General features: G+C 47.5%; 1 protein-coding gene across 1 annotated transcript in view; it reads left to right on the forward strand.

The window, feature by feature from the left end:
* Positions 1-27,715, forward strand: part of LOC133358313 (E3 ubiquitin-protein ligase MARCHF11-like) — a 207,084-nt gene that overhangs the window by 131,180 nt on the left and 48,189 nt on the right. The window contains exon 3 of the mRNA XM_061576567.1: positions 13,148-13,340. Coding sequence (XP_061432551.1) covers positions 13,148-13,340 — 193 coding nt within the window. The remainder of the gene's footprint in view (positions 1-13,147; positions 13,341-27,715) is intronic.

Below are 27,715 nucleotides of genomic sequence, written 5' to 3' on the forward strand. Positions count from 1 at the left end.
ATGTCAGTGCATGCGTGATTCTAACGGGGGGGGGGGGGGGGCTGTGCTGGAGCGTAAGTGGGTTAGCCAGTTTTCATGTATATTTGTTGTTAATTCCCCGTTTTCTATGCGGTTCCCTTTTACCCTCGTCGATTCTGTATATATTACGTGATTGTATTTCTTATCGGTCGCCGGTCATTTATTGATGTTGCTGGTTCGGAGGCACACCTTTTCGATGTTTCACAGTTGTGTTACAGCCGGGGACGGCTGTGTGTTTATACGGGGGGGGGGTGATATAGTGACATAGAACGGTCACTACTGTGTCGGCCCGTACGAGGGCTGGGGGCCCCAAGGGGGTGCCTGGGGGGTCACGTGGTGGAGGGATCCGGACCTTCCCAGAGGTGGGGGAAGTGAGGCGTGTCCTGGGAAGGGAGGCGTGGCCTGGAGAGAGCCAGCCACGCCGGGGCGGAGCCGGCCACGCCAAAGCAGATATAAGCGTGGTGTGAACGCAGAGCGAGGCTGTTGTACTGTACTACCGAAGTGAAGACATCATCGGTCGTCAAGTCCCGAGTCGTCGTCCTGGGCCTGGCAGGCCGTTGCCTGCCTGGTCCAGTCTGTGTCGCGTTCCAGAGTGTTAGTGAGTTGAGGAAGGTGGTCACCACCTCATGTACAGTCTTATATTACTTACCGTTTAATAAATAGTGTTGCCTCCAAGCTGCGTGTGTGTGCACCTAATTCGAACCCACTACACAACTCCCATGACAACTGCTGAAGCTGAGAGGTGTTTCTCAACCTTAAAGAGAATCAAGACATTCCTGAGAAATGTAATGGGACAGGAACGTCTGAATGCACTGGCTATGCTTTCCATGGAGAGGGAACTAGTCAGGAACATGCCTGCTTTCAATGAGAGAGTAATTGATCACTTTGCTACTTTGAAAGAGAGAAGAGCAAAATTTCAGTATAAGTAAGCAGTGTATTAAGCGAGTAATGTGATGTAAGCAGTGTAATAATAGTTAGTATAGAAACAAACAAGGAGATGTATTGTAAGAGTCACTTTATTTTTCATTAATATTAAAGTAGTGAAGTTGCCTTTACATGCTTAAGCTGTTAATTTATCCATGGCATGGGTGGACCTTATCCTTATCAATCATCCAAACATTTGCCCCCCCTGAGAGATTTTGCAGGAGCCGCCACTGAGTGGATTGGCAACCGTTTTAAATGTCCCCGAGTATAAACACCCAGATAAGCACACTCCCATTCGGACACAGGGCTGCTTCAACATAGCAAAGATATCCCAGGGTCGCGACCCCAAATGTGATCATCAAATGGGTCATCCTTGTCGTGTTTGTTGTTGTAATTTTGTGGCCCCGTGCCCCCACCGGACATCTGTGAAAAAGAGCTTCATAGCTTATCGAATAACTCCTCCAGCAGTCTAAACTCGGGTTTTTATCCTGATTCTGAGGATGGGGTTCCCAAGGCACACAGTAAAAATTAACCCGTAAAAACAAAGTTTTTCACTCTAAATCCTTTATATGCGTGGCGGCTCGAGTCCTCTCGTCCTCTGGCTTGAGATGGCTGCCACCTATGGGTCAGATGATTGCATGGCAGCATTAAGCAATTGGTAATTAAATATAATATTTTTGTCCTAAAAAGTGTAAAATTTTTGAAAAAATGTTTCACGAACATTAATTGTCAAGCACAACGAGACTGTGTGGAAAATGTCAGCTCGATTGGATCACGGGAAGTGGGTTAAAAAACGAGCGAAAGATTTGCACGGTCGTAAGCAAGCAAGCAAGCACGCAAGCAAGCAAGCGAACTTAATATAAAGGATTTAAAAATACCGCTGGTCTCGCGCTCATGAATATTAAGTTTTGGCTGTATGAAAGCAAAACGAAGGCATAGAGAGAAACATCCTGGGTCATTTCCAACATTTAAACGTCGTTTCTTTAGGCTTCTGGGTTAGCCCAACCCATCTCCACCAATCAGAAGGCTTCACATTGATTTGAGTCGGATCTCGCAGCTTTCTTATTGGTAAGGAGGTTTTGGGCTCAACCACAACCGGGGAGAACATACAAACTCCACTCACTCACTCACAATCACCAATATCAATACCCGCCATTCGCCACTAAGTGGAGGTGATGCCACCACGGCGCCCGTGCCAGGTTATATGCACACATTGAGGCCACGTGAAGTGTCGAAGGCTCGCTGATTGGTCACGTGGGATAGACTCAGCAGTTACCATGGGTTGGCTAAATGAGATGACCGGTAGATGCACCAGCTGTACCCCCTACTGTGCCAACTTCCTGCATTTTAGCTACCCGGCGCTCCGCTCGTTGTTGTGAGCGTCGCTCCTCTGCCCTCCATTGTTCTTGGAGGGTGACTGCCTCCAACTGTGCAGGAGCAGCGTCCTTCACAGAGCTTCCTCACTCAACTTACAAACTCTACTCATTCACACACCAACTCTGCAGACCAAGGGGAGAACGTACAAACTGCACCCGCTCACTCACACACTGCACAGAACTGAGGGAGAACATGCAAACGCCACACAGAAAATCGACCGAGTCGGGAATCGAACCCAGGGTCCTCTTTAATTCAAGACACGCAGCGTTGCCACTGCGTACACACACCACTATTCCGCTCACGTGTACACGTGTTGTAATGGGTTCGATTGAGGCGCACACTCAACTTGGAGGCAACACTATTAACAACGTAAAAAAAAACAACTTTAACACGACACATAAGGTGGTGACCACCGTTCCTAATTTAACTAATGTGACCAGGGCAGGTTAACAGCCTGCCTGGTCATGGACGAAGATCGAAGACTCGAGGACCGCTGATGGCGTCTCCTGGGGTCGAACAGCCGCGCTCTCTCTTCACACCCCGCTTATAACCGCCGCGGCGTGGCTGGCCCCGCCCTCGGCCACGCCCCCGCCCTCGGCCACGCCCCCCTTCCCGATCCTTCGGAAGGTCCGGGCCCCTTACCACGTGACCACCAAGCTCCCCCCTGGGGCCCCTAGCCCCCCTTCGTCCGATCACGTGTCCTGTCAAGTTCGCGCAGAGTGTCACGGCCTGACGCGACCTCAGTGACACTCGCCTACAGATTCCCGTACAGACCCAACACAGTAGTGACGTCATATGTCACGACTGTGTAATGTAGAAAGCACCGCCCCCCCCGCCCCTGTTGTCACTGTGCCACCTGAGAGACGCACCTCCCCCCCCCGTTGTCACTGTGACACCTGAGAGACGCACCTCCCCCCCCCGTTGTCACTGTACCACCTGAGAGACGCGCCCCCTCCCTCCCTCCCCCCATGTGCCTCCGTCCAACAGGGGATGCAACATTCTGGACGTGTTTCCCTTCGAAGCTCCGATCGGGGTGTCGAGGCGTGCGAGCAAAATGAATTTACTTCTCAACCCACCCTCAGACAATTGAGCCTCTGTTGTAACAGGAATTTTTGTTCAATTTGTGTTTCTCATAAACCCTTAAAGTAGTAGAGATTGAATTTTATTCCTACCATTAAACCGGATCCTATATTATCGTAACTTGAATGCATTTAGGATTTTTAATGTGACATTATGCCCTAATGGCTGTAGCGGTTGTTTTGTTGTTGCTTTAATTGTAAACTGTGAAGAGGAAATTTGATGCGTTGTTTTAGGGTCCACACGCGATGTCGCGCCTTGCCCTGCTTTGTTTTTCAATTGGTAGCGTGAGAGGTGGGGGGGGGGGGGTTGGGTTGCTCCTCGTCGAATGCCACCACTGAAGAATATTCTCTGTAAAGGAATTCATACATAGCGCCTTAACCAAGGCGCTTTACAAATAATTAACAACAATACAACAACGCGTGTTAATGTAATGGTGGAGATGAGGTGAATGAAATTGATGAGAGGACGCAATGTGAGCGAATCTGTGATGATGCGAGAATTCGGTGAAAGTGAAATTGATGACAGTAAATTATGACGATTATGATGATGAATGGATTTAATGAATGGGGTGAACGAGTAAAAGCCGTGTAATGAGAATATCAAGAGGGAACAGTAACGATGGGAGAGGTTATGAGGGGGAGATTGAGGGGTCGTGGGGCGAGCTAGGGGTTACGATCACTTAGTTTTGAGTGCGGAGAGGAAGTGGGTGAGCGACGGAGACTGCGTAATGTCGAGATGCCTGACAGAGCGCGACGTCGCGTTACGGTGTCCCTGTTACTATAGGGGGGGGGAAGCTGTGCACGACAGGTGACGACACCATCGTGGGCCCCCCTCCTTTCTCCCAAATCACTTTTACTGAGAAAGCTACTAAGGATTTTTTTAACCCCCTATACAATAATATGTTAGACTAAAATATATATATATTTTAGTGACACTATTAATAAATTAGATTTAAACTACGAAAAAATACTTTCATTTAACCAGGTAAGGCCTACTATATACAGGGTGTTTCAAAAAGGATGAACCCAATTTCAAAGCAGTGTATTTCACGATGGCAGCATGCTACAATTACACAAAAAGTTACAAACGGGTTAATGAGTTATCAAGTTTTACTAACCATTTTATAAATGCTCTATATTCTCTCCACCTGCTGTATGGACAACATCGAGACGATAGTTGAATTAGTCCCAAACGCCTCTCTTCTAACGTTTTCATCTGAGGTGCGTGGTCGCCCTGTGCTCTTCCCCTTACATAAACAGCCTGTTTCCTCAAATTATCGGTACCAACGACGAATGCTCTTTGACATTGGTAAATGCCAAAACGCCGTTGAAACGCACGCTGCACCGCAATTACGGATTGTCTTGCTGAAATTGCAGAACGCAAAACGCCTTGTGTTGCGGGGTCACCATCTTGCAAATGACTGAGGCTAGGGGCTGTTTGTGTGCTGGGAGAGGCATCTAGCAGTAATAATTTGAAACTCTATGCCCTGCCCTTTCAAGTGGTAAGAGTTTCATTCATGGGCGGTTCGTGGTTGCAGAAATATAGTGATTTCAAACCGGGTCCATCATTGTTAAACAGTAGCGACCTGGCCACGAATGATAGCTCAATGCAGTGGCTTATCATGTGGAAATTAATAGCAGCCAAATACTCTAAACAATTAAGGTTATTGTGCATCATGCTTTCATGCCCCATCATCCTAGGATTACCTAAAAGGGGGTGGATCGCGCAACTTCATGCTGCTCTGTTGATACGATAGCCAGATGCGTTAAATGGGCTTAGGCCATGGTAGACCGCAGGTTATTTTTTTAATCAATACGTTTTTTTTAAATTCATTTTCTTTGCTTGTTAATCTGTTGATTCGGGTCCTCCTTGTGGCCGACTAGGCCCCTATGCGTCGCATAACGCTGCCACATAACCCTCGATGGCCATGGGTATCCTGGCCTCATCAACAGTGAGCGCTGCGTGAACATCTGGACACTTGCGAGAATTGACATCCTGACAAGCAACGGCATTTAGTTCGGGTAGCACAAGTTGTTTGACGTACGTATGTATGTTGAACTTTTTTCGCACCATACGTAGCCAACCGTGATAATCGGAGGTGTGGTATATGTATATGTAGTGTATTCAACGGAGACACACACTTTACCTTGGAGGCAACACGTTTATTCTATAACCCCAACAGGGTAACTACATAACGCACAACGACAGTTAACTAGACCCCAACAGGGTAACTAAATAAACCAGGTCAGGCCAGTAACGTCCTAGATTTGAAGCTTTCGTGACTGCAAGGATTCATATTCTTAGGTGTTTTCGGTAAAGTCACATAGGTAAAACATTAAAATTAATAAAAGTAAAATAAAAATAAAAATCACGACGTTTCGGAGGCAACACAAGTCTCCGTGATCAGGTGGGACCGTCACAGCCAGATTTGCTGCATCAAGTGAGGCAATGATTCAAGATGTAATCCCTTAAAAGCAAGTTGAGGGGGGGAGGAGAGGGGGGGGGGGGAGCTCATCAGAATGTGGTAGCCAATGAATGGAACGTATCGGGGGGGAGGGGGGCGGGGCGCAAAGACGACACGAAGTGCCACGTAGAACGCATCGGGAGGGCGAGGGGGGGCGGGGCCAAAAGAATGGACGACGTGGTACACGAGGGCGGCGGCGTGGACGTGGTTGTGCGCAAGCAACTACTGCTGCACACGCCAACGCATTGGACAGAGAGGGGGAGGGGAGGCCAAAAGAGAGTTTGGGGTGTAAGTGTACGTGGACATGTGTGTGTACAATCACCTGTTGATACACATGATAGAAAAGAACGAAAATGCCATGTTTATACCAGTGCTGGCTGAACAATGAAGAGAGTACTGTTAAACACTGGGGATGTTAACACTCGGTAAAGTAAAGTAAAATAGTGCCTGTCAGATAAGATGGTCCAAAAATGTGTAATTAAGTCTTTTTTGCGTGGTTGATAACATCTTTTCAATGATTACTAAGTTTATACGCATCATCACGGTTGAAATTATGTCTGTGTTGTATATTTGTATGGCCTCGTGTACAAACCTTTGATGGTAGCCAGGAGGTTTGCAGAGAACCTTGGTCTCGGAAAAGACAATTTCATGAGAGCCCACCGAGTTGTAGCAATGATCGGCAACGGCCGAAGAATCAGTTCTGCCGTGTTTCAGATCTAACTTGTGCTCGCGGACACGATCAGAAACATGACTTTTATTAATTTTAATGTTTTACCTACGTGACTCGCGACGAATGAACAAACCAGCACCTGCGGTCGAACTTAATCCACACACACTGTGGGCTTCCAACCTCCACAACTTCGACTGAGCCCCTCCATGGTTTATACAATTCAGGGACGTACCCACCGGGACTTGGGGGCAGTGAAGCCAAGCCGTATCACCCAGCGTCCATTTAGTTGCCAACTCCCGGAGCCCCACAAGCCGTTCATTGGCCGCCTGCTGCAAGGCCGAATTTCCTCAGGAAGCCTCCCGCACTTCGGACAACCATTTCAGGGTGAGGCGCATGGGATTTGGCATCCTCTTATTGCTTGGCTCCGAGTTCAACAGAATATCAATAGGGGGATCTTGCTCCCTCCCATACATAAGAAAACATGGAGAGAACCAGGTGGAAGCATCCGGGGCCGATCTATAGGCCGCGAGAACACCTGGAACATGCAAGTCCCAGTCGCACTGGGCCTCATCGACTTGCTGACATAACATCGATATCAGAGTTCTGTGCACACGTTCCACGATCCCATCAATCTGAGGGTGATAGGGCAAAGTTCAAACCTTTTTGGTGCCAAACAAATCCCATACCTCCTTCAATAGTTTAGAAGAAAAATGTTTGCCTTGGTCGGTAAGGAGGCGTTCTGGAGCTCCCTTATCCAACACATAGCCATGAAGGAATGCGTCCGCGATCGTCATGGCAACTGGTCTGGCACTTGACAGGCCATCGGCCAGCACGAGAGGTATTCCACCCCCACCAATAAATATGTATTTCCCTGCGGCATTGTAGGGAACAGCCCGAGCACATCGAGCGCGATGAGTTCGTTCAGATGGGATACCGTAATCGATTTCAATGGTGGACAGCCCTTCCTCAGTGGGGGTTTTCGGCGAGCACATTCAGTGTATCCCTTCAAAACATTATAAACATCGTCTGCCATGCCGGGCCAAAAGAAATTAAGTCAGAGAGTCAACAATGTCTTCCGGACGCCCAAGTGCACCAATCGCTCATGCGTAGTCTATATAACCTTGCCCCACAGAACGGTGGGCACCACAATGTTATATCGTTGCATTTTACCATCCCATTGCATCAAAAGACCCCTTTTAAGGATCACAAAGGACAGCGCTCATTGGTCCTCCCCTCCATCAATGTTTTTGACCCAGCGTCTCAGTTTAAGTAAGGAGGCGTGCCCCGCTTGGAGTCGCCCCCATTCGGTGTGCGTGAGACCGAGAGTGCTGTCGCACGCATCAGCAGTACCGGTGGTTGGAACGTCCATTGTTACCACAACAACCAAGGGTGACCCCCGTCTCATTGGGTCTACCCCGCCCGTCCCAGCACCATGGGTCTACACCGCCCCCTACCCATGAGACAAGCACATTGGTTCTCTGTGGCAGTAGCGTGATCCGTATGTACCACAAACTCTCTGCCATAGAGGTACGGATGGTAATTTTGCATAAAATACACGATAGCCAACAATTCATGACGTGTCACGAAGTAGCGCTGCTCTGCTGGGTGACAATACACGACGCCCATATGCCACAACATTCTCCACCCCTTCCACAACCTGAGACAACACGGCGCCAATCCCAGTGTCACTGGCGTCCATGTCCAGGATGAAAGGCAATGAAAAATCAGGGTATCGGAGGGGAGGTGCCTCCTCCTCCTCCTTCTCCCATCGACATTTTTGGCCTTTCGCCATGAGAATATGGAGCAGTTTTGCCATTGTTGCGAACCTGGGCACGAACCGGCAGTAATAAGAGGCGAACCCTACGAAACTACGTACTTCACCCACTGTCTTGGGGGTTGGCCATGTGTGCACGCACGCCATTTTGTCAGGGTCCATAGCTATCCCCGATTCGCCCACAATGTGGCCCAGGTATTGATCCTATTTTTGTAGGAGGTGGCATTTTTGTGGTTTAAATTTCAGATTAGCTTCCCGCATTTTAACAAAACCCACCCGCAACCGTTGAAAGTGTTTCTCAAACGTAATTGCAAACACAATGACGTTGTCCAGGTAAAACAGACATGAGTCCCATTTGGAGTCCCGCCAAAACCAACTCCATGAGTCTCTGGAACAGTGTTGGATACGAATGGAGCCCCATAGGAAGGCGGTTATATTCAAGCAACCCTTGAGTAGTGCGAACGCCGTCGTTGGTTTCGAACATTTATCCAACGGCAACTGCCAGAATCCCGATAGTATCTCAAGGGTTGATAAAAACCGCGCCCCTGATAGGGCATCCAGGGAATCATCCATCCGTGGGATCGGGAAAGCATCCGCCACGGACACCTTATTAAGTTTTCGGAAATCCACACAAAACCTCAAAGTTCCGTCCTGTTTCTTAACAAGGACAATGGGAGCCCCCCATGGACTATTTGATGGGGAAATTATATCCGTCGCCAACATCTCGTCGACTGCCTGTTGAACGTGATCCTTCTCTCTCGGGCTCAACCTTTACAGGTTTTGCCGAATGGGGGCGTCATTCCCCATATCAATATGGTGATGCAACAGCATCGTGCGGCTGATGTCGAACTTCACCTTACTAAAACTATCCGAGAAATCCCGAAGAAGTGCACGCAACTCGGACCTCTGTGAGTGAGACAAATCAGGGCTCTCAGAGCAGAGCGAGTTCATGCATGACTCATCCCAACTCTCTCCCCACTCCACAGCCACCGCAACTCTGACAGGTTCAGCACCTGTTTCCGCGCAACATGCTGCTGACGCATGAGCAAGGACAGTACCTGACTGTATTATAGTGGATTCCAGACCAGTGTTTTAAACTGGGCTCCCACTATTGTAAGGCCCCAGACTACCTTGTTCAAAGGGGTTAAGAGGATTCCTCCCATGGTAGCTTCCCAATCGAGCTGCTTGTGCAGCCACAAGGGCACAAGCATTTGAGCACCTGGGGGAATTGTAACAGTTTGTAACACCAGCACTTGTGCTGTGGCGTTTGCTGTGCACCAGCGCGTCGGGGAGGACAAAAACGCCATTCGGCGGCCGATGGCAACACGATGCACCCCTGATCCACAAGGATCTTGAGGATGCTCCGGTGTCAATGAGCATCCGCACCTCTACCCCCTGTATGGTTCCAATGATGGCAGACGAACCCGCCGACGCAGCAACAATATGGTGGCCCAACGCCGACCACTAACCAGGCCGCCGTGGCAACCCGTCACCCACCAAACCTCGATACTCTAATTTAACGACCCAACAGGACTGTCCAACACGCGAACGCTACTCAGCGCCCGAATACGATGCGTGAGGTGACTGCAAGGGCCGAGTGTGTGGTGTGATGCGACTCGCCTGGGGACCCAGCAGATTCGAATATGGCCGGGGGGAGGATGACGGCACCATGGAGAGTCTCCCTCGGTTGGCCCGGCATCCTGTCGAAATGTGTCCTGGCAGGCCGCATTTGAAGCAGACAATGGGAGTGCTTTTCAGGCGAAGGCCAGTCGCCTTCCTCAAGTTTCGATCTTCTTTCCGCTCTGCCTTCCTCCACCTGTTGCCGTCGAGCGAAGCGAAAGCTTGAGAAGGATCAATGGCTTTGGGCGATTCCACCAACTTGGAGGGTCTGGCGCATACCGCCACTCTCACACACCGCTTGAAATTGAAGTACGCCTGAAGAAACCGCGCGACCTTTAAAGACGACGAGTCGTCCTCTTCTGTGGCTGGCAAAACGATGTCCAGTTCCTGGGCCAGCCCCAACATGCGCTCCAGGACCAAGGAGTCCAACCCGTCCTTGTCCATTTTTGGGTATGCGACCTGCGCCAGCGACAGAAGCACGCTGCGGAAGGCAAGGGGTGTCTCGCCCCCCCCCCCCCAGCCATCGTGCAGCAAACTTGTGTCGCACATTAGATGGCGAGTCAAACATTCGCGCCATCTGGGCAAGAGCTTGTGGAAGCGTTTGGCGGTCCTCCGGCGGAATGGCGTAGAACGCCCCCAAGGCGTCGTCGTCCAGTGTCGTCGGAAGCACCCGTTAAACCCACCACCACCCAACACAGTCAATTAGTAAGGTTTGTCACGTAAACAAAACGTGCCAATTCGTGACTCGTTCAGCACACACCGGATGTGTGTTGGAGAGTAAATTCACAACAACATTTACAATATCCTTTGGTTGTTTCGGTAAAGTCACGTAGATAGAAAAAAAAGTAAAGAAAATAAAATAAAAACTACGACGTTTCGATCACAACACAAGCGATCGTCATCTACTGATATCTACGTGACTTTACCAAAAGAACCTAAGAATCTGAATTCCTGCAGTCACGAAAGTTTTAAGTCAAAATTTAACATTTAAAATTTGAGGTAGTAACTAATTGGCACGTTTTGGTTACGTGACAAACCTTACTAATTGGCTGTGTCGGGTGGTGGCGGGTTAACATCACATTTATACTCATGCGATCTAACCCAAAAACCTTTATTATGAATAATATTGGTCGCAAAAGCCTACGTGTTATACACTAAGCATGTAAGTACAAATTGCAAAAGTACATAAATTGCTACCGATTTTTCCAACACTAAATGCAAGCTCGAAGCAAGGCAGCAAAAACAACAACAAAAGTCCCAGACCACACCAGGGCAACACACACGTTCCCTCAATAAAAAAACAATTGCACATTCAAATTGAACTATCGATACACGAGCAAGGATCAAAATTACAAATCACGTTGGAAAATGTGGTTGTATCCGCCACTACTCATCTTCTGCTTCAAGGTATTTTTTGAAGGTAGATTTACTATGTTAAGGGGAGGAAACAAGGTTGTTCCGAAACATTGGTGGTGGTGCAATAGAAAAAACTACTTTGTCACCTCTTCCAATTCTTGTTCTTGTGATCGTTAAACAGTGCAATTTGATTGAACGTCTTCGGTTTCTTGGGTTTGACGATGGAGTTTATGAATTAGCTAAGCTAGGCGCGGTCACCTCACCCTCACGCGAGCGAGCCAGCCAGCCAGCAAAACTTTTATTTTCTGACATAGTGTGATAAACCGTCCGAGTGATCACAGACAAGTAATTGGATGAATGGTGACTCGAGCCCATGGTGACATCGTGGCTAGACAGCCGCTTCCATTCACACCGTACTTTGTATTGAGACCAAGGTCAAATTTGAGCCAACCTTATGACAGGCATATATCTAAGCATACTTGTTTCTCTTCATCATATCCTGCACATGTCGTGGAATAAGTCTCAGACGTAAATAGACTGAAGTACAAATGAACAAATCTGAACCTAGGGATATTCTGTCTTTGTTCAATGTTTTGACCATGAATTATGTGTGTGGATGTTGTGTGTGTGGATGTGTGTGTGTGTAGCGGTTAGCACTCTGCGCTACGAACCCTGCAACCCGAGTTCGATTGCAGCTCATGGCCAGCACCAGTGACTATTATTTCAACTGGTTCTGGGCCTCCCCTAGGTCGACTCAGCCTCAAATGAGTATCCGGCCGGGCATGGTGCTGGCCACCCACGCCCTTGTGTGCCTTGTCGGCCTTCATAGGTGCTGCTCGCTCCCAGCACTTGCCCCAAAATTATTTTAAGGCCATACGGGGAATCTTTGCCTTTGTTGCGTGTGCAAAATAAATATACACGCAGCGAGGTACACAAAACCTGTCTCGAATAATCACTTTACCTCTCAATCACTTTATCGCCCATCGATTTATCCCTCATCACTTTATCTCTCAATCACTTTATCTCTCAACATTTTATCTCATCACTTTATCTTTTCTCACTTTATCGCTCATCACTTTATCTTTCATCACTTTATCTCTCATCACTTTATCTCTCATCACTTTATCTCTCATCACTTTAACGCGTCGGGCTGCTCGTGTGCTCTCTCGACCGTCGCGGCTCCAGTTTGCCGACTGCGTGCCGCGCACACGAGCCTGAGCTCCCCGAGTGAACGTGCGAGCCAAACCAAGCCTCCAATGCCAACACTGTACAGCGGCTCTGGGTAGAGGATGCGACGCAACATAATTCCCGGACATATGAAAGAGAAGCCATGGTCGTCGATAGCCGTGCGGTGCGGAGGTGGATGCCGGGTTCACAGCCGGCCGGGGAATCGCTGGGCTGGCGTGGCCAGAGGTCACCCCCATGGGTCGTGTAGGATCCCCGGGATCTCCGGTGCGGCCCGGAGGAGTCAAATAAATCCCTGGCAGCGGGAGTGACGGTGATGCCCGCTGAGGAAGCCACCGAGAGCCGTGTCCTTTTAAACCATCTACATTAACAAACTAATTTATTTAGAGCTGCTTTTTGTGTTTATTTTGTTGTCCTTTCCCCGCACCTCCGATTGGCGCGGTTAGCCACGTATGGTGCGAAAGAAGTTCAACGTACATAATGTACATACCAACATTCATGCCTGCCAAGTGACCGTGATGCGCACTGCCCTGCCCGTATTCAGGACAGGTTGCGGCAAACCGACGTGAGAGCAACGGCGTTGTTTCCTGCGAGGTGGGATGCCCCCAACATGCAGACGATGCCCGCTGAATGGTGTCACATCATCCTCCCTCCTCTTCCGCTCCCTCCCCCCCGCCAGTGGCAAGCCATCTCGCTGACCATGATCGAGAAGGTGCAGATAGCGGCGGTCATCCTGGGCTGCCTCTTCCTTGTGGCGAGCATCCTGTGGCTCGTGTGGTCAGCATTCAGCACCTCGGCCCGCTGGCAGCGCCAGGACATGCTCTTCCAGATCTGCTACGGCATGTACGGCTTCATGGACCTCGTGTGCATTGGTGAGTTGGCGTCGCTTCGGCGTGGTGCGGTTTCCATGTGGTTCGGTACGGTGTGGTGCAGTACGGTTTGGTGCGGTGCGGTGTGGTGCGGGTGCGGCTTCCCTCCAAACTCAGCACTGGCAGGGTAACATTAAAGCAGTGGCGACGCTCGCGTCTCGCAGTAAGAAGTGGGGGCCGAGGTACGATACCCGGCTGGAGTGGTCTCCCTGTGCGGTGTTTGTGTGTTCTCTCTCCCCATCCGCCAGTGTTCTCCGTGGGTTTCTTTCCGGATTCTACGGTTTTCCTTTCACAGCTTAGCAAAAATAGCACACCGTAAACATCCCAAAGCTGAAAAATGTGCCTGCAAGTTACCCAATTGGGCATTACACACAGCAGCAGCATCGCCCACCCCCCTGCTGTGAAAATTTGCCAAGACCTTCCTGACAAAGAGTCTTGAGACTCAGTGAGGTTTTTGTATGTCTGTATGTTTGTTGAACTTCTTTCACACCATGCGTAGACAACTGCGCCATTTGGATGTGCGAATTAATTAATGATACCACTATGTAATACAATTTTTGTTCCTGGGTAGTAGGTGTTATTGTGTAATTGTTTATGCCTAAAAAGTATATAAAATGGTTATTTTTCCCCACAAACTTTGCTTTTGTGACCAGGACAGTGATATTTTGAAATGTACCTATTTTAAACGAGGAAACGGGTGAATTTCTATCTTTTCGTTCACATTAAGTCAGAAAAAACAACATATGAATCAAAATTAACATGTATTTATACTAAAGTAATACAAAAATGACTACAAAAGATTTAGAAGTGAGTAGTTTTTCGATATTTACGATTATACTGTAAATCACTTTCACAAATTAGCCCTCAAATGTAGTATCCCATCATGTTCTCGTTATGCTGTCCAGTATATCCTGGTGGAAGCGCTCACCTTGACTCCTCCGAGCATGCCCCCATGTTCTCCTTGAATTTATCAAGATGAGCATCAAGGATATGGACTTTGAAGGACATCCTCCAGCTCATTGTACCGTAGTTCTTCACCAGTCTCAACCAGCTCCACATCGTTTTCGACCTTGTTATTGCCCAGGAAGCCACGAACCACTGCGACAAAGCTGTTCCAAGCCACTTTCTCCTTACTAGTGAGCTTCTTGGGGAATTCTTCCTTATCTGTGGTCTGACGAAGACACCGGCTGTGACCTTTGCCTCAGACAGCTCAGGGAAGAAGTCTTTAAGGTACTTGAAAGCTGCCGACTCCTTATCTACAGCTCCGACAAATTGTTTCATAAGGCCAAATTTGATGTGCAGTGGTGGCATCAGCACCTTCCGGGGGTCCACCAGGGGTTCCCACTTGACGTTTTTCCTCCCCACAAAGAACTCGATCCGCTGTGGCTATTCCCGCCTGTGGTAGTGCGCCTTGGTGTCCCTGCTATCCCAAAGGCAAAAATAGCAGGGAAACTTGGTTAAACTGCCTTGGAGACCCATCAAAAATGCCACACTTTTGAAGTCTCCGATGACCTCCCAACCGTACTCATCATACTTCAAGGCGTCCAGCAAGGTCTTGATGCTCTTGTAATCATCTTTAATGTGCACCGAGTGAGCCAGGGGAAGAGACGGGTACTTGTTACCATTATGGAGCAGCACGGCTTTGAGGCTCCTGGATGAGCTGTTAATGAAGAGGCGCCACTCATTTTGGTTACAGGTCATTCCGATTGCCTCGAACAGACTGGTCACATTGTGGCAGAAGCAGAGCCCATCTTGGCGGGTGAAGAAGCTGGAAAAGATTGGTGACGTTTCCTCTGATCTGCGACTTGCACACGTTTATCCAACAAGTTCCACTGCTTGAGCCTAGACGTCAAAAGCTCGGCATTGGACTTGGTGAGACCAAGATCTCTGATGAAGTGGTTGAGGTATTTTTGGTTGGGGTAATATGGGTTTCTCTCCTCAACTCCACTTCTGAAATTGTCATCTGAATCTACAACGTCTTCATCACTCTCTGACTTGCTGCTCTCTTCTAAAGACAGCTGCTCTCTCTCCGGAGGAGTGGGTACGGGGAGCTCATGGCAGTATGGCGATGGATGAAGGAAGGTCGGGATACGTGATAGCAGGTGCATTCTTGCCAGTCCGACGTTTGGAAGGGTCCACCATGCAGAAGTAGCAGTTGCTTGAGTGGTCAGTGGGTTCCCGCCAAATTCTTCATGGCTCTCTTTTCCCCTCTGTACCATCCTGAAAAAAGAAAGAAAAAGAAAAAACGTATTCAATTACATTTTTTAAACAAATTTTATAACATAAAATACCGAGCAACAATTGTCCATCTTACCTTCCAGAGTTGTTTTTGCATTGCTCGCAGGTGAAATGAGGTGCCCAGGGTTTGTTTTGATCCCTGACAGGCATGCCGAAATATGCCTTGTAGTCCTCACACATCTTGGCTTCCACATAGTACTTTTTCGCTCTTGTCTTAATAAATTGGCCGCAGACATAGCAAAATGCATCTTCTGGATGCTTGCAGCCTCTTGATGCCATCTAAGAAAAATGCATATATGTATCCACTTAGGCAACTGGAACTAAACTGAACTGGTTGGCTTAAGGCCCCTGTATTTAGACTATTATTTATATTACCGGAAAGTTCTAGAATGTTGTAGAAGTTACTCCAAGTTTACTCAGCACTGAATCTATCTGGAATGTTCTGGAAAATAGGTAAACTTCAAAATATCATGGTCCTGTTCACAAAAGCAAAGTTTGTGGGTAATAATAGTTATTTTCTGTACTTTTGAGACATAAGCAATTAGGAAATATCATTTACTACCCAGGAACAAAAAAAAGTTGTGACAGTGTACTCATCCTGTTATCCACGTGTGTTTCGATCCGTAATGGCGATGCTGACAAAGGTGAACACAACGATGGTGATCGTGCCGTTGCCGTTGTTGCTATTTGCGGTGTTAACGTTGCCGGAGTTGCTTTTGGCGGTGTCTCCATTGCCATGTTGCTATTGGCGGTGTTACCGTTGCCGGAGTTGCCGTGGCCAGTGTTGCTTTTACCGGTGTTGACGTGGCTGATGATAAGATTCGCCAACCTTTCAACCCGCGTCGTGGAAGCGGTGTCATCACTCCCTATTGCCTGACCATATGGCTCAGGCATGTGGTAAGGCCACCTTTCTTCACCAAGGTCAGCCAATTTATTAATTCGTGCAAATGCATTCATTTCCTTCTGATACGTGTCGGAGCAAGAAAAAACAGCTAAAAAAACAATATAAATTGTATCGCAATTAAATAATCAAAATGCGGAACGTTTTGTCCCCATGGCAGACCTTTGAAGGCATTCTGAATCAATCACAGGGGCGCGAGTGAATAATTACCCCTCGTATATTTTCTGTTAGATCAGTAGCCGTGCCCGCCGCATGAGTCCTCTCTGCGGCGGCGCCGTGCCGTGTTTGTTTAATGAGAGCTGGGGCCTGCTTCCTATGCAGGACGCGTCACTTTTGGGTTGACCCTCTGCTCGTTGCGTATTTACTACTAGGTTTTCATTTGCCATCTGTACGCGGCTAGCGTACGTGCGCACACGTGTGGGGAGCGTGTGTGGAGAACGGTGGCGCAGCGGTTAGCGTGCTGCACTACGAACCACAGCGACCCAAGTTCGATTCCCGTTCACGGCCCAACAACACCGGTGATCATTATCTATGCCAGTTCTGGGCCTCCCATAGGTTGACTCGGCCTCAAATGAGTACCTGGTGCGATGCGGAAAAAAAACATCGCCACTGGGGTAACAAAAACGGCTCGGCGTTGTGCTGGCCACCCACCCTGTAGTGCGCTGTACCGGCCTTCATTATTGCTCGCTAACAGCACTTCCCCCTACAATCTGTAAAGGCTTTGTTTTTGTATGGGGATCTTTCTCTTTGTGTGTGCATGTGAGTGTGCATGTCAGTGTTTGTGTGTTAGTGTGCATATGTGCGTGTGTGTGCGTTTGTGTGCGTGTGTGGGCGTATGTGTGTGTGCATGCGTTTTGGCCTGTGTGAGTGTGTGCATTTTTGGGGAGCGATAGTGTAGCGGTTAGCGCTCTGCGCTATGAACCTGGCAATCCGGGTTCGATTCACGCTCACGGCCAACACAAGTGACGATTATCTGAACCGGTCCTGGGCCTCCCCTAGGTAGACTCAGCCTCAAATTAGTACCTGTTGCAGTGTGTAAACATGGCGGCCACTGGGGAGACAAAGGCGGTTGGTCGTGGTGCTGGCCAGTACAGAAGGCGATCTAGAGTCTGAGACAAGGAAAAACGCCGGGCAGAGATGATCTCCCAAGAGAAATGCTGAGGGAGGGTAGCGTTTGTGTGCAGACTGCCCTATATGATATCATATAAACAGTCTGGACCACTGGATGGGTTCCGCAGGATTGGAAGGATGCCCTGGTGGTCCTCATCTTTAATAAGGGCGACTGAACAGACTGTAACAACTACAGGGGCATCTCCCTCCTCAATGTGCTGGGAAAGGTCCTGGCAAGGATTATTCAACATCGCCTTGCTAGGCACGCTGAGGAGAGACTTGTGGAGCCCCAATGTGGTTTCAGGCCAGGGCGGTCCTGCACAGATGCCATATTTTCTATTCGTCTGCTACAACAGAGTTTTTTCAGTTTTCAGTTTCATTTATTTGGTATAGCCCTGAGAGCCATTCGGCTCTTAAATCGGGTGCAACCGCAACAAACAAAAAACTAAAACATGAAACAAAAACATGAACAAGAAAACATCTTAAAGTGACTATGTGACTATGTGCAAACAGAAAACCCAGGAAAAGAAGCAAAATATTCCACAAAAAGCACCGTACACCAACGCTGTGTGCAAAAATCCCAGTGGGATGCAAGTCAAACAACAGCAACCACAAGACAACTTAGATTAAGGCCATCAGTCTAACTCCGTACTACAACAAACAAACATGGCCAAACCAAAAAACTTTTCGAAATTACCAAAATATAGCCATAAAAGCAATGTAACAGTGATCATAGGAACTGTGACCGAATTTCCACAATAAACGACATAAACAACATGTACCACCAAACACTGCAGCCATAGCTGGCTGCATGAGTCACTCTACAACAGCAGGAGCATCAGTCGGAGTATCAAAATGTTTCAATGCACCTTTAAGATCAGCACACTAAATCAAAACACAGATCATACTTTGCAGCGGTCATCCGGAGTGAAACATTTTATTTTAATTTAGGCCACTGAATAGCAGTGGCAGCTAGGGGTGTACAACTCCTCTAGAGCAGTTTTGAGTGAAGATCTCATAGGTAGTGATTCAAGTTGCAGTTTATTGGCAATAGCATTCCAGACCCTGGGGGCATCAATAGCAAAGGCCATTCCTCCAGTATTTGTACGGCAATAGGGAATGTGAAGCTGGTAAATGAGCAAACACATTAGGTCAAATTTGTTCTTTGAAACAGAGAGGAGATGCAGCAGGTAATCTGCGGATTTTTTTGTAAGTACATCGTGAGTAAATAAGATATGGTGCACAAGCCGTAGACCATTCAAAGATGTTAAGTTTGACCCAATGTAGAGATCACAGTGGTGAGTCCTATATGGGCAGTTCAATGCAAATCATAAGGCCGAGTGATAAATTGAGTCAAGCTTCTTCAGTACAGTACTTGGGGCTGATTTATACACGATGTCACAGTAATCAAGTAGAGGCAGTATGGTAGCTTTTATAAATTCCAAAGGGAACATAGGGGGGAAGCAGTGTGTCAATACAGAAAACCAATTTTTTTTGTCTTTTACCAATATAATCAATGTGATCTTCAAAATTCAGTTTTGAATCCAGGATGACCCCAAGATGCTTATAGATCTTGACTTGCTCTATTTGATCATTATTTAAGGACTGTAATTGGGGAAAAATAACTTCCTGCTTTAGTCCTGGTGAGAAGCATAGCACCTTGGTTTTGGAGGTATTTAGGACTAGTTGAAGAGCAACTAGCTGATGTTGTATTTTGTTGAAATCACCCTGAAGCTTAGCAATCACGTCATCCGGAGAGCGGCCAGCAGTAATTAGTATCGTGTCATCTGCAAAAAGATTTACCCTGGAATGATCCAGGTCAGTGCCCAAGTCATTGATATAAAGCGAGAACAAGAAGGGGCCCGAGGATGGAACCCTGTGGAACCCCTTTTGTTATCTTAATACTGTTTGACCTCCAACCATCTGTGAATACAGTTTGGGTGCGAAAAAATATGTAATTTTTTAACCGTTTTACTGTGTTTTCGGAACAACAGAGGCAACCTAGTTTACTAAGCAGGGTGTTGTGGTCTACTGTATCAAAAGCTTTGGACAAGTCAAGAAAAAGACAGGCGCAGTACTGCTTATTATCAAGGCGACTGTAAATGTGATTCAGAGAGTCTAATGCAGCAAATGTGCTATATTTTTTCGGAACCCAGATTGTTTTAGATATAATAGATTCTTGGCGGACAGGAACTGCTAATTTGGTAGTTCAATAATTTTTCAAAAAATTTCATCAACGGGGACAAAATTTATATAGGTCGGTAGTTATTTGGATCATCTTTAGGGCCCCCTTTGTGAAGTGGACGAACATAGGAATGTTTCCATTCTAGAGGAACTGATGCTTCTTTGATGGACAGGTTGAAAATATGGGCTATAAAGTTTGTATATTAAGTGACCAACAGTTATTAGAGCAAAGACGGGAATACTATCTGCTCCGGTAGAGGAGGACCCTTTGAGGTAGGACAGTTGTTCAGAACATTACTTTCGTGGATTGGCTGGAAACTAAATTCGTTTAATGTTTGGATAGGGGTGTAGGAATTTGCATGAGCAGGGGTGACTCCCAATACATTCTCAAAAAGGTTACCAGCTTCAGAAAAATGAAGGTTAAAATTGTCAACTATTTTTTGGGGATCTGAAAAATATTCCCCATTTCGGTTAAGCTCAACCGGCAGATTATCTGTTTTCGATACATTTGATTGTTTTCCAAAAAATCCTGGCATTTCCATGTGATTCCAAGAGAGTGGAGGAAAAGTATGCATTTTTTGCACGCCGTATTTTTTTAACGCTTCTATTCCTTAAAATCCTGTATTCTAGCCAGTCATTGACCAAAATACTTTTCTAAGCACATGCCCAAGCCTTGTCCCTAGTTTTAATGAGCTTAGTAATCCAAGGATCAAACCATGGTGGACGGTTGCCTTTAGTTTTAAATCTAACCAACGGAGCATGTTTGTTAAGAATTTGGAGAAACGTGTACCTGAAGGTCTCCCAAGCCATAGTCAGGTTGGGGATATCACAGACATGGGGATATCACAGACCTTGTCAATATCCGAGTGAAGCACATCATTAATAAATGCCTGAGTGCTGAAGTGTCTCATGGAGTGCTTCTCAACCAATTTAGGGCGGGCTTTGGGTCTGGCTGATGATCTCACCCCAAAAATGAAGGAGTGATCATTAAGGTTATTACCCAGAACACCAGTCAGTGCGAAATTGTGAGGGGCATTTGTCAATAGGACGTCAACCAGAGATGACTGTCCCGGATTTTTTAGATTGGGTCTTGTGGGGACATTTATTAATTGTAACAGGTTAAATTAATCTGCAAAATTTGTGGCCATGGCCGGCGGGTTTAGCCAATTCCAATTTAGATCACCCACTAAAACTATTTCACCTTTAGGGAGGCCCCCAAGAAGCTCTCTCAGTGCAGATGCAGCTTCAACATCCTTCCCACTAGGTCTATAGCAGAAAACTACCAATATCTGTTGATTATTTGGGAGAGTTATTCTGAGAGCCAGACCTTCAAAGCAACATTTTTTTAACAAGGAGTGAGCTGGTGAACATGCAATAGTATTACGAACATAGATGGCAATTCCACCTCCTTTAGATCCTCGGTCAAGCCGAAAAAGGTTGTAGTTGTCAATCGTAATCTGCAAGTCATTAATGGCAGGAGTGAGAAATGTTTCTGGTAGGCAAAAAATGTCCGGGTAAAAATTTGCCACTTCTAGTTTTAGTTGACTTAATTTAATCACAAGCCTTCTGATGTTGACATGTAGAACACCAACACCTTTTCTGGCAGAAAAATCTACAGAATTATACGAGTTAGTTACATTTGGGCCAGGATGAAGCTCAATACCACCCAGAAATAAGAAAAGTAGAATTCATAGTTTACACAGGTATTTTCTGTGAAAGGATGAAGAGCGGCGAACCTTGGACGAATAGCAGCAGCTCGCAGATGATGTTATTTTTAACATCAGAATGAAGTTTGGAAGGAGTGCTGGTGAAGTAATGGGACAAAGATAGGGTTTTAAAGGATACAATGATGGAGTGTAGAAGTGTCTATAAGCTGTTTCATTAGCAGGTATAGTGGCAAATCAAGCAACAAGTATGGACGCAAAGTAACGAGGGTAGCCGTTTGTAGAGTTGAGTGTGGCACTAGATATGGCCAGGAGGGACAGCAGTAGGATACACAGCAGGAGAATTGCCATCTTTTAAATATCTGGAGTACACACAGTTTAACACACAAGCGGAAAATAAAAAATATATACTTGTAGGCCGAGCGCGAGAAAACGTCTTGCCGCACTCGTCACACATGCATGGCTTCTTGCCCGTGTGCTAGGGTTGAACAGCCACCCCCCCCCCCCCCCTCCAGACAGCGACAGCAGATTATTGGCTGCTGTGGGCTCGGCTGTACCGCTTGCACCACCTCCTTTCCTCGCCGCAGGATGGTGCTCGCCCTCCTTGAGCTCAGCCCACTGCTGGAATGTCGTTGCTTGGCCTCTCGTGTCTCTGCTGCCCGACCAGACGGCCCCACTGAAGCCCACACAGGGGACTCTTCATTCACGACCCTTGGCCGTCTTGTCGATGTCCGTGAAGTTGTCCAGGATGGAGCGCGCGTCGTCCTTGAGCCGCTTGTTAAACGACTGCAGCAGCACCTCCTTGCTCTGGGGCAGCGCCCGCGACATCTCGGGGCAGCAGCAGTGGAGAGAGCGCAGCTCTCTCTCAGGGCAGCAGTGGACGGAGCACAGCTCTCCCTCGGGGCAGCAGTGGACGGAGCACAACTTTGCCTCAGGGCAGCAGTGGAGAGAGTGCATCTGGCTCCCTCACGACAGCAGTGGAGATAGCGCGGCTCTCCCTCAAGCCAGCAGTGGAGAGCACGGGGTTCCCTCAGGGCAGCAGTGGACGGAGCACGGCTCAGCCTCAGGCCAGCAGTGGAGAGAGCGCGCCTCTCCCTCAGAGTAGCAGTGGAGAGAGCGCGGCTCTCCCTCAGGGCAGCAGTGGAGAGAGCGTGACTCTCCCTCAGAGTAGCAGTGGAGAGAGCGCGGCTCTCCCTCAGGGCAGCAGTGGAGAGAGCGTGACTCTCCCTCAGAGTAGCAGTGGAGAGAGCGCGGCTCTGCCTCAGGGCAGCAGTGGAGAGAGCGCGCCTCTCCCTCAGAGTAGCAGTGGAGAGAGCGCGGCATTTGCCTCACAGCGGCAGTGGACGGAGCACGGCTCTCCCTCACACACGTCTTACACTCACACGGCTCACTCTCACACACTTCTCACTCTCACACGTCTTACACTCACACGGCTCACTCTCACACACTTCTCACTCTCACACGTCTTACACTCACACGGCTCACTCTCACACACTTCTCACTCTCACACGGCTCACTCACACTCACAGCTCACTCACACTCACTCACACACACTCAAACACAACTCACACCCTCTCATTCTCACACACAGTTTATACTCACGCAGAACCACTCACAAGCTGTCACACACGCCGCCGCCATCTTCTTCTATTCATTATAAACTGATCACCCAGAGCGTTGTAACAATGATCAGCCACGGCCAAATAATTCGTTCTGCCGTGTTTCGCTGTGGGTGATCATGATATTGTTTTCTCCGATACCAAGGTACTCTGCCAGCCATCTGGATACCACCAAAGATTTGTCCATGAGGCCATACAGATATACAAACATAGACATAACTTCAACGGAGAAGATGGATTCAAATTGAGCAATCATTGGAAAGATGTGATTAACCATGTTAAACCTCAACCGCTACTCGCCCCCACTCTGCGTCCCCCCTCCCCCATCCGTGGCTCCGTCGTGTCGTACCACCTTCACCTTCCTGGCTCCACCCACACCCCCCATCCTGCGCCCGTCCTCCTTGGCTCCTCCCCCTCCTCTTACCCTATATAACAATGTCTCATCACAAATAACTCTCGCTACAGTTATTTTGGTGTGCCCTTTTTTACACCTAATGAAGGAAGCTTGTGTTGCCTCCGAAAGGCCATGATTTAATTTAGTTGTTTTCATTTATTTTATTTATTTATTGTTTTACCTACGTGACTTTACCGAAAAAACCAATAGAGTATAAACCGATCACCACCCGACACAACCCAATTAGTAAGGTTTGTCACGTAAACAAAACATGGCAATTAATTACTAGTTCAGGACTAACCGGTGTGTTAGCGAGTAAACCCACAACATTTACAATTCGAGTACCATGACATTTCGCCAGTACTGTAATTACAGCCGCATCAGGTGACAGCCACAAATGTGGCGAAATCCTCCTGTTTTGGTGTTATTTATGCAATCTAACCCAAAAACACCTCCATTGTGGATAATATTGGTCGCGAAAACCTCCGACGTGTTCAATTGAAGGTCCCGTAGATTGCTCGCCCCTGACTGCAACAACCTGGCAGCACTCTCCTGAAAAAGGGTTTGAGACATGGTGTATTATTATTGTTATCCGTCAATGCCCTCGTGCTTTTCGTCAAAATTTGTTTTTTGTTCGGCAACGGAGGTGACACTCACAAATGTACATTTGAGTCAGAATTAGAATAAGTCTGTTTCCCACTTAGCTATGAAGCTCGGACGACAGCAAACATCAGCAGCAGCAGCAAAGCGTTCCATCTGAACAAAGCACACGAGGCTGTTGTGTTGTTTTTAGACACACTTAATTAAATCAATTACGTTGAACCATTACATTCACACTTGGATTATTGTGATTTTTATCGAGCCCGTTTAAGTGAGGACAGAAATGGCAGAACGAATATGCCAAGGGACGATAGATACGAGGTGCTTCCAAGAACATTGTAATGGCTATATTAAATGCTTTCCAGCCAAATTTGCGCGCGCAAAGATTTCGGAATTGTAAATGAATAGGGCTCAAAACTTGTACGAAACAGCCAAAACATTTCCTATTCAAGCCGATGATTCCACTGAGTGAGGAAAATAAATTGCAGACAAGATGTTCTTCTTTCGTTGAGTGGCACGACCAGAAGCGGCTGAGACGACCTCTGTGTGTGTGTGAACAAGGAAGCCTCTGGTAGCCCTCGTTATGATAATTGTTTTTTTACCCTTTTTATCTGGCACCAAAACTGACACCTTTTTTTACAAGGAGTCGTGTTTGCATTTACCACAATACCTGCGATCGGAATGCAAACAAAAAACAACTCTGACAATTCATCTTCTTGGTTTCACCTGAGGACGGCTGCTTGCGTTGTGGCCGAAACGTCGTGAGAATTATTTTATTATGTTTTATTTTTATTATTGTATTACTTCCCTTCTACGTGACTTTACCGAAAGAACCAAGAAGATGAATCCCTGCAGTCACGAAAGCTTTAAATCGAAATTTAACTCAGATAATGTATGCACTGTCCATGAAATTGATTGGTCCACACCCGAGACAACTTTTCTAAGAGCCTCGCCACAAATTGTGTTGGACCAGATGACGCCAAAAGGCGTATAACTCAAAGACAATGCACCATCAGAGTATGAGAGCTCGGGGTTAAGCATTTACACTATTGGAACCTCCTGTAAAAAAGGTGTCAGTTTTGTTGACAGATAAAAGGGTAAAAAAAACAATTATCATATTTTGCTACTTGCAAAGGAGATTCCTCGTTATGTTTGGCTGCTATAAATGTAGAGTAATTATTCTACTGATATAAATGTCCATGCAATGACGAGCCGCTTCGTTGAGCTACCGTTTGTGATGGCCAGCTCACTTCTGAAAAAACAGTTATATAGCTCAGCGTGGCCTAACCTGCTTACATAAAAAAAGTGAGTGAGTTATGTTTGGACCATTTTTTTTACTTTTAAGAATTTTGACTGTTTTGTGATTTGGGTTATTTACAGAAAGGCACGGTTTCATATTCTTGGTTCTTTCGGTAAAGTCACATAGGAAAACAAAATACAACAAAAAAAGATTTCAAAAAGATTTTTTAAAATTTAAATCACGACATTTCGGGCGCAACCCAAGCGTCCGTCATCAGGTGATGACAACCACAGCAAGAAAATCGTTGAAGTAGGCAAGAGCTGATTGTGCAAGGGATTATATAGCTGAGGAAGGGGGGAGGAGCCAAGCGGAGTGTAGGGGCGGGGCGTGGGTCAGAGGAGAGTGGCAAACACTATTCAGGGGAACGTGGGTCAGAGTGGAAAGCTGCAGGCTCGGAACAATGCACGGCAAATTTCCAAGTGATGGGAGTGTGCAGGGCTGGGAGTAAGAAACAGGAGATGTGGATATGAAAGTGAACTATAAAGCAGCTAAGGGTTAACATGGTTAATAACATCTTTCCAATGATTGCTCAATTTATATCCATTTTCTCGGTTGAAGTTATGTCTACGTTTGTATATCTGGATGGCTTCATGAACAAATCTTTGATGGTAGCCAGACAGCTTGCAGAGCACTTTGGTGTCAGAGAAAACAATATCATGAGAGCCCACAGCGTTGTAGCAGTGATCAGCCACGACAGAAGAGTTAGGAACCCATGGGGGTACCCTCATTTTGTTTGTAGAAAGTGCCATTCCACGTGAAGTATGTGTTGGTAAGGCAGTGCCTAAACAGAGCAGGAACATCAGGGTTCAGTCCATGTTGGACCAAGTCTTGAATTATTGCTATGGTGTCAGGCACTGGAACCTGGATTGGTACTTTCTACAAACAAAATGAGGGTACCCCCATGGGTTTCCCTTGGTCACCAGTGGTAGCGAATGTTTTAATGGAGAAATCCGACATCCACCTTACGTCCTTCCCTGTGGAAGAGATTTGTGAATGACACTTGGCGGTTTCTCGCGCCTCTGTAACACGCCAAAGCGAATCATGGACGTGTTCAGGCAAGGAAGGGGAGGGTTCCTTCACGGCTGTACCCAGTTGCACATCAATCGGAGGCGCGTTCTCCCGCCCATACATAAGAAAAAATGGCGAATACCCCGTGGACGCGTGCGGGACCATGCGGTAAGCAGACCCAGTCGGTCTGCTTTTCACTCACCGTGTGACAAAGCATGGCCGAAAGCATACGGTTAAATCATTCCACAATTCCATCCGTCTGTGGGTGGTAAGGGGAAGTGTGGATTTTCTTCGTACCCAAAGCAGCGCATACATCCCGGAGTAATTTAGAGGAGAAGTTACGTCCTTGATCCGTAAGCAACTTCTCCGGAGCCCCCTTGTCCATCACGTACCCATTCAAGAAAGCGTCGGTGATGGACGAAGCCAATTGGTTGGATAGGGGCCAGGCCATAGGGCAACGAGAAAAATATTCCACCCCGACCAAGAGGTACTTATTACCCCTAGCCGATGGGGGAAACAGGCTGAGGATATCCAGAGCAACCAGCTCATCAATACGAGATACCTCGATCGATTTCAAGGGCGGAACGTAATTTTTGACGTGGCGGTTTCCGCTTCACACAATCCTGGCATGCCCGGATAGTCCTGATCATATCCGCCGTCATATCCGGCCAAAAGAAATCCCGCTGCATCGTGAGCAAAGTCTTCTGCACGCCGAGATGCATCAACTTGTCTGCGTGCAGCGCGTGAATAAGATCATGACGAAGGGATGTTGGCACAACAAGGCGTGAACGGTCCGACAAGCTGTCTGTGCACATGAGCAACCCTGCGATTTCCTGCCCGACAAGTGAGATCCCGGCCTTCCGACCTGATTTTGCAGTGGAGCCAACGAGGCATCAGTCGTTTGCTCACGCAGCCACACCGAGTGCAGCAATTGCAGCGTGCCATTGGCCCCAACAGGCATACGCCGCCCGTCATCTTTCAGCACCGCGCCCATAACAGGATAGGGCGGGGGGGGAGTGGTGCTGCACAGCGATGTGTACCCATCAAACAGGCACAAGGAGGGTTCAGGGGCAATCTGGAGAGAGCATCTGCATTGCCATGGTGGGTACCCTTACGATTTCGTTTAACACGTAGGCTTTCGCGACCAATGTTATTCATAATCAACGTTTTTGGGTTTAGATCGCGTTATTTATAAATGTGTCGTAACCCTCCACCACCCGACACGGCCAATCAGTAAAAATGTGTCACGTTGACAAAGACAAATGGTTCACTGCTTTAGCCCACCGGTGTGTTGAAGCCACAACATTTACAATTTGAGTACGACGTTTCGCTGGTAATTGCAACCAGCATCATCGGGCAA

The sequence above is a fragment of the Lethenteron reissneri genome, chromosome 61 (genome assembly GCF_015708825.2).
Source record: "Lethenteron reissneri isolate LAM-NWPU_2019-01 chromosome 61, ASM1570882v1, whole genome shotgun sequence".
Classification (NCBI taxonomy): Eukaryota; Metazoa; Chordata; class Hyperoartia; order Petromyzontiformes; family Petromyzontidae; genus Lethenteron; species Lethenteron reissneri.